The sequence below is a fragment of the Limulus polyphemus genome, unplaced genomic scaffold (genome assembly GCF_000517525.1).
Source record: "Limulus polyphemus unplaced genomic scaffold, Limulus_polyphemus-2.1.2 Scaffold896, whole genome shotgun sequence".
In the NCBI taxonomy this organism is placed as follows: Eukaryota; Metazoa; Arthropoda; class Merostomata; order Xiphosura; family Limulidae; genus Limulus; species Limulus polyphemus.
The window spans coordinates 216,800-224,684 of NW_013666506.1; the positions used below are offsets into that span (position 1 = coordinate 216,800).

Consider the following 7,885-nt stretch of genomic DNA (forward strand, 5'->3'; position numbering starts at 1 on the left):
TGCATCTTAGAAATTGTTTTAGTATAGTTTAAACACCAAATTCATGTGATAAAATATGGTACTTGATTAGAATATGGTGTTTTGATGAATGTAACCATTGAAAGTGATAAATACGAAACAACTTTTGCACCCTCTAAATTAAAGTAGATTACTGACATTTTTATCACATTTTAATGACATTGTGGATTAACTTATTGAATTCTGTTGTAGAAAATGTGGAAGTTGTGTTTATAAACATTACATTTTACATGAATTTTAAAGCATTTATTCATATTGCAGATGTCCATGTTTGATACTTTAGCAAAATTACTACAGTATAATTTTAACATAATCAAACTACCAATTTTCAGCAGTGTTGTAGAAATGTTTTGTGTTCACTGGGTAACCTCAAAGTCAAAGGCACTAAAAATAAGTTATGTTCTTAGAAGCATTTTATATATATATATCTATATATATAGACAGATGCTTATATTTTGATGAGAATAGCTTGAAATCTATCAGTGGGTTTTAGACTGAAAGACTTAGTATGGAATTATTTTGATACAATGTGGTATATATACATGTAATTGCTATTTAAGGTATATTTTAGAGACATGCTGTTATATCTATAACAGGGAGAGGTGAGAATGAATGGCTTGGTCCTGAAGGATGTGCAATGTTTACTTTACATGTCAGCTTCCCTCTAAAGTCACAGCTGGGTCAGAATATGTCTTTTATTCAACACCTTGCCACCCTTGCTATAGTGCAGGCAGTGTGCGATTGTCCTGGATATGAGGTGTGTTAATCTAAATGTCGATAATCTTATGGATGGTAAGCATTAATTTAAATACATTTACTTACATCAAACATAATTTACTGTAAAAATATGCTGTTCTTAAAACCAGGATGTAAAAGTCTTTAAAAACAAGTTTACTCAACATATATTGAATTTCATCTTACTTCACAACAATATGGATGATATTATTTTGGAAATAAGTTAGTTGAAGGTGTTGTTTGTCTTTAATCTGATATAACTTTGAAAAGGTGATAACTATTTTAACAATTACAGGGCATGAAATTAAAGTGTTCCCAATGTCAAGTGCTTCTAAAAATGGTGTTACGCATGTCATATTTAAAAGAATGTGCTTGATTAGCATGAAAAATATCATGGTAATCATGTCAGACAAATTAGATAAAACAAAATTATTGTTTATAGCCATTATAAAAGGAGATGTACCCTGAACATAAATCAAGATTTCATATTTTTGTATCATTAACTTATGATTTTGTGGCTGAAAATCATTACAAGTGTAGGATTTGTTTTGCTTGTATCGTCTATTAACATGTAGATCATTTGGCTGATTTATACTAAGCTGCTAACAAACTGTTGTCTAACAAGTATTTGAAATCCACACTGGGTATGTACAGTAAGGTAATGCAGCTTAAAAGCAAGTACTGTGTTAATAGCTTACCTTGGCCAATGCTAGTTTAAAGTTATGTGCATGGGGACTTATATAGGTTGGAAGGGCATTTATGCCTTGTCTACTAGTATAAATAATTAACAGTTTATACATATCAATTTCCATCCTTGATAAATCTCTACACGCATATATATATATATATATTTATTATTACTTGATTTATACTATGTCTAGGCCTAAAACCTACACTAATGTTAATAGCAATAAAACAATGCAGGTGTCCTAATGCCACTCAGAAGGTCTAGATATAGATCTTAGCATAATTGATTAAGATTTGGAAATTGGAAATCAAAACTGTATTACACTTTTATGTTTTGTATCATTGCTACAGCAGAAATATGTTTTTCTATTAGCTTGTAGTTCTAGGGATTACACAATCCAAGCACTAGATTTAGGCCTAGATCTAAAATAAGTCATAATGTATTTACTTTGATATTGACAATCATGACTACTTGTATCTAAATCTGAGTCTGTCTACATCTAGGCTAGCCTATTAACTTCTAGGTGTTAGCCATGTGGCAGTATTTACTTGATGTAAAAAAAAACTCAGAGAAAGAAAGAAAAGAGACAGTGAATATGGTAACAGCATGCTGATAAAAATGGTGATGGTGGTAGTCAATATGAAGTTGGCATTTGCTGTAGGTACATATATATATTTAGGGAGTAAAAGAACAGCACTTTACAGTAAAAGGATCCTTACAATCTTTTTTTCAGGAGGTGGATAAATGAATAAATTCTTTGGTACTCAGAAATCTCTTGTGGTACCAAAAATTTTTGATGATTGTGCTTAGCTGACATTTTAGAAAAAAAAAATTCATTTCATGCCCTGCAAGTACTGACTTACTAAGGGTTAGATTAATTTTTCAATATCATTAGTGGTATTTTCTGTTAGTTGTGTTCTGAATGCAACTTATTAAAATAATGTGTTAATTTTCTTATTTTTAATCATGATGTACATGTTATTAAACATTTGTATTTAAGTTTTAGTTAATGTACATCTCATTATTTGCACTTAAAAACCTGTTTGTTTATCTTTCAAAATAAAAACAAAAATGTTTCTGGAATTCCAGAACGTTCAAAAACAACACTCAAGTTTTATGTTAACCTCACAATTACCCTTGGGTTTAATATGGAGCCCATCAAATGTTTTCACACAATATTCTGAAGAATATTTATGTACCAAATTGCTTGTGGGTTCATAAATTTGTAGTTTGTGTGTTTGTTTTAGAGCATAGCCACGTTTTGCTATCTCTGCTATGTTCACCACAGGGAATCGAACCCCGGATACTAGTGTTGTAAGTCCGTAAACTTATTGCTGCCAAACTGGAGAACGACTTTGTATATTTACAGGATCCTAATTAATGTATGAGTCACACAAAAAAATGTAAACAAAAATACTGCCAATAATGTTGGAGTTTTCTGTATATTTTATAACAGATTTCACCAGATGTTTTGACCAGTTCTTTAAAGTGAATGCTGTGACGGGCAAAATCAAAAAATTACTCATTATTATGCAATATGTGGACCCCCAATGGTTCTGAAAACTATGTGAACAATTTGTTATTTTGAGGGTTAATATCATTTATATAAATGAAGTTTATTTGACTTTCCAATGAGTTGTTCAATTTTAACGTACTTACACAATTGTATATTCTGTATATATATATATATAAATTTTTCTTTGTACTTTTAGGATATAAATCTTAAAATTAAGTGGCCCAATGATATCTACTATGGTAGCAATATCAAAGTAGGTGGAGTTCTTGTTAACTCTTCTTTGAGTGAAGGAATAGTCAGCTGTTTTATTGGTAAGTAAATCCAGTGTAACTATACAAGAGGCATTGTATACACCAAATAAGATTTTGTTTTAGTTAAAATATATTTGTTTTATATAATAAGTTGGCTCTAAAAAAACTATCAACTAGAAGTGATTTGCAGATTAATGATCACCATGAAAGATAGGGGAGGAAATTGTTATCAATTTTTTGTGTCTCCTGATACCAAAAAACGATGAGGCCTAAATGTACCTTATTAAATTTTATCAATTGGTAATGAATTTTATTAATTTTGTTTTTGTCTTCTGTAAACTAGGTGAAATATATCATGAAAGTAAGCACACTATATTATTTAAGGTTTAAAAACCTCACATTTGTTTGTGAAAACTTGTGGTAAATAATTTTTAAAAGTTGCTGGAACATTTCAAATGTCATCTTGGGTTTGTTCTACGAGGGTTGACAGAGCATAGCTCTTCCAATGAGCAGTTAACTGTTTTGGTGTCATCTTGTGATGGAAATTAGTTAATTTTGGATAATCATTCTGCTATTAATTGAAAAACAGGTAATGTGAAATAGTGCTTTACTGTCTTGAAAGTTTTACAAAGGTCCTTGTGTCATCAAATTTTCCAAACTTTATTGAAGGTTTTGGATTTTATAGCTAAAATTGTACAGCAAATATTTTTTGTGTGAAGTAAAAATAAAAAAATTTGGTTTGGCTAATTTAGATATTCAAAAGTATACATATTGAATACAATAATTAAAGTTTTTCCTATTGTGTACTATAAAACAATTTGTTTCTGAAACTTTCCATTTTTTAACTGTTATCTTATCCCTGTTTTTCTTCCTCTTGGTTGTTTATTCTCACTTCAATTAATTTTTTCTTCAATGCTTTGCTTCAAAAGTGACTTTTTAGTTTATGAAAAATTAATGAATTTATAAAGTCACTTAAATAAATTGTGACTAAAATTTCCACTTTTTTTTGCATCCAAATTACTTTTAGCACTAGTATTGCACCTGTTGATGTGTATGTTAAAAACAGGTAAATTTTTTCCTTAAATGTCAGTTAATGTTCCAGTGATATTTAAGTTTAATATTTTTGACATGTGTAGGTTGTGGAGTCAATATTAAAAACAGCAATCCAACAACATGTATCAATGATATAATTCAGTTTCACAGTCAAGCCAATGATTCACAATTAGAACAACTGACAGTTGAAAAGTTTATAGCCCAGACTCTGACACGGCTTGAAGATCTTATCTCTTGTTTTCAAATCTATGGCTCATCTAGGATCCTGCCTCTTTATTACTCATACTGGCTACATAGGTATTTTAGATTTATAATTTAAAACAGTATTTAGTACCAAAAACTGTAATTCATTAAAACAGTTTTGTAATGACAGTGTAAAATGAAAGTTTTTAAAACAGTAATTTTAAGACGTAATGCTAGTTAGTTAAAAATGTTCTGCAATTTCCTTCTCAGTAGACAAATTGAAGTCTATATCTGATTAAGGATTATTTTAGATGTTTAATAGCAATTTTTCTTAGGTGCTTAATGTGTATTATTCATCTGTTGTTCCATATATTTTTAACTGGTAGTTTATTTGTTTTAAAGCAAAGCCATATTGGGCTGTTTGCTGTATTCACTACGAAGAATTGAACCCCAGAATTTAGAGTTGTAATTCCATAGACTTGAATTAAACTGACAGATATGTACTGTAATACCACAATTCAGCACCTGATGAGGGACATAGGATTTTACCTTTACTATGATTGTGCTATGTGCCTTGATACATTTCACCTGTTTGCAAAGAGAACTCTTTTAATTATTGTACTGGTAAAAATACAGGAATGTTTAAACAAAGGAATGTTATTATTCACCACAGAGAGATGATTCAGTTTTAAGTATGATAAAAGATACATTTTACCCAAACTATTATAATTCTTAGTTGATTTCTCACTTAAACTGTTGTCTTTAAAAATCTAAGTATGAAAGTTAAAAAAGAATGAAATGTGATACACCAACGTGGATTACTGGTTATCCTGTAGATGCTACTGATGAACTTTATTAGCCTTATGTTTTTGCATTTTCCAAGGTTAGTTTTTAATGCATTTTATTCATATATTAATATTTTTATACACATATGTGCATATTTCATTGAAATGAGTGCAGAAGATGGGAATACAAGTTAGCACTTGTGTTGCAGCTTGGAAAATACAGGATCAAAAATCTTATCATGAGGTCTGTTGTTTAATTTCATCAAAAGATGCCCAGCTAATAGATGAAACATTGTGAACTTAATTTATCATTAAAAATACTTTTACTAAAGTTTTCACATTAGAAGCAGTTATTGTGTTTATGTTGCATTAAACAAGTGTTTCTTGTCACTGTTTTGTATTTGAATAGGATTAAAATGTGGTACCACTCAAGAGCCTAGAGTTGATTGATGTAAAAGATATGGAGGAAGTGTTCTGCTAAAAAATATGTTTTTGTGCTTTTTTTATAAGTTAGAATTTATTTTAAATGACGTTTCATTATTCAAGAAAATTTCTTCATTCCTCCCTGTTTCAAAGTTTTTTTTTGCATTCAAGCTCAAGCCAAGTCTGCATTAAGACTCGGGCTAAGCATAAAATTATGAAAACTTGTACAGTCCTAATAATATATGTGTATTTATATTTTTCTAAGAAATACTGCTTTTGTCACAAACATTCATTAATAAAATTGTCAAACTTAGGCATTTGTATGGTTAAGGAAGTAAAAATAATCTTGAATAAAAATGAAACATAGCAATATAAGTTATAAATCTGTATGTTTTCTTGTCAAAAGCAATGTATTTATGAGTAAATGCCTTTTTGTGGGTTAGTCATTTATCACATGTTAAATATGACTGTTTTTGTTTTACTTTTTGTATTTGTGTTAGTTGAAATCATCCTGTCTTTGTAATTTTGCTGCAAAAGTGAGAAATTATTAGTAAATGCTATGTGACTTGTAAAATGTGGGTCATCTTAACTATTTGGAAGTTTTTCCTATCATAGTTGGTTTTGTAAGTTTGGTTATTGTTTGTTTTTTGTAATTTTTAACCTTGAATGGGGACATTTAACACATGACGTCAACATATTTCACTCAAAATATTCATCTTTTGGTGAAACAACAGGTTCTCTCTTTCTCTTTCAGTGGTCAGGAAGTTTGGTTGGAAGAGTCACAAGAGAAAGCAACTATCCAAGGATTGGATGAACATGGATTTCTCAGAGTTAAAACTTCATTGGGAAATGTTTCTTTTCAGCCAGATGGAAACAGTTTTGACATGATGCAAAACTTGATCAGACATAAGAAGTTACCTTAAGACAAACTTCATAAGGTATGAACACAGTTGAAACCTAGAGTGAATAATGAGAAAAATGTAGAAAAAATTTTTTATTCCTTTTTCCATACCTATTAGGTTTAAGAGGTCAGGTAGCAACATTGATACCTGTTATACACTCCTTACATGAAGATTATATATCATTTGTTTTGTGAGAAATGAAGTTGAGTGTAAGTTTTTGAAGGAAACAGTCTACAAAATATTTAACCCATTGTACATAGGTGGGAGTCAAGGTGTGCGTGCCACAACATAGTGTGATTCAACATGGTCTTATGCATTTGATGTCAGAGTTATAACCATTTACTGTTATTTGACATCTCTAATTTCACAACAGTTAGTTTTAAAGTTTAAAAAATACCAGATAAAGTATACAAGCCAGTGTAAAAAATTTAGATACGTATTTAGGAGGTTGTGGAAGTTATGCAAATGCAACTCCCAAACCTTATGATTGACAAAAGTATTGTTTATTCTTCACATGAGCATCACTTTGCACTCCAACTTAAAAAAGTCGGAGTCAGACTGACTTCTGAACTTCACAGATATATCTTCAGTACAAAATACCTTAGTAATATGTCTTATTTTTTTTATATACAACAAACCTGTATTGTTGACTAAATGCTTTCCACATTTCATGAAGATGCATTTCATAAATTCGAAATTATATTCAACATTGTTTCTCCAATATGAGTCGGTCCAATGGACAATCCCATGCACTATTAAGAACAGAAATGTTTCTGTTGATTCGTATGTATAGCTGACTGTAATGTATTTAATACAACTTAGACATTTTGTTTACATGCCTAGTATTTTATTGTTGGGCCTTTTCATGATCATAGGCAGGTCAGCATTTTTGCCACACATCTCTATGCTCTTGAATGCAACAGCCAGTATATTTCATTAGTCACATATGTCTGGAATATAAACTTTGTTAATGTTTTTTATTATTTTTAAGGTTTTTACCCCTTTATAGTATCAGTTTATATTATAAAGTCCTTTAAATTTACTAAAAGCATAAGTTCTGAAGTGAAAAGAGGAGATTTGTAGAATATGAGGACATAGCTTTGTATTGTTGCGACAGCGAGGTCACGTGACTAGTATCACGCCACTCCTTCTCTCGAACCTTCGGGAATTGTAGGGAGATTACTAGATATAGGGTAGTCTGGTATATATAAGATGGTCACGGTGTGATGTGACAAAATGTGTGTAGGTAGTGAGTAATTGAACTGCAGTCAGAAAGTATTGTTGAAGTTAACGTTCGTTATAGCGTTTGTTATAGAGCGACTGTTGAAAAT

At 30.3% G+C, this 7,885-nt stretch overlaps 1 protein-coding gene across 7 annotated transcripts in view; it reads left to right on the forward strand.

Moving 5' to 3' along the window:
- LOC106461093 (biotin--protein ligase-like) overlaps positions 1-7,885 on the forward strand; it is a 43,042-nt gene that overhangs the window by 15,233 nt on the left and 19,924 nt on the right. For all 7 annotated transcript variants that reach the window (XR_002610918.1, XM_022387966.1, XM_022387965.1 and 4 more), the window contains 4 exons: positions 615-775; positions 3,154-3,268; positions 4,345-4,558; positions 6,407-6,590. Coding sequence is in view for 6 of the 7 variants with exons in the window: in XM_022387966.1 (XP_022243674.1) it covers positions 615-775; positions 3,154-3,268; positions 4,345-4,558; positions 6,407-6,575 (659 nt within the window). In the remaining variant the exon portion in view is untranslated. The remainder of the gene's footprint in view (positions 1-614; positions 776-3,153; positions 3,269-4,344; positions 4,559-6,406; positions 6,591-7,885) is intronic.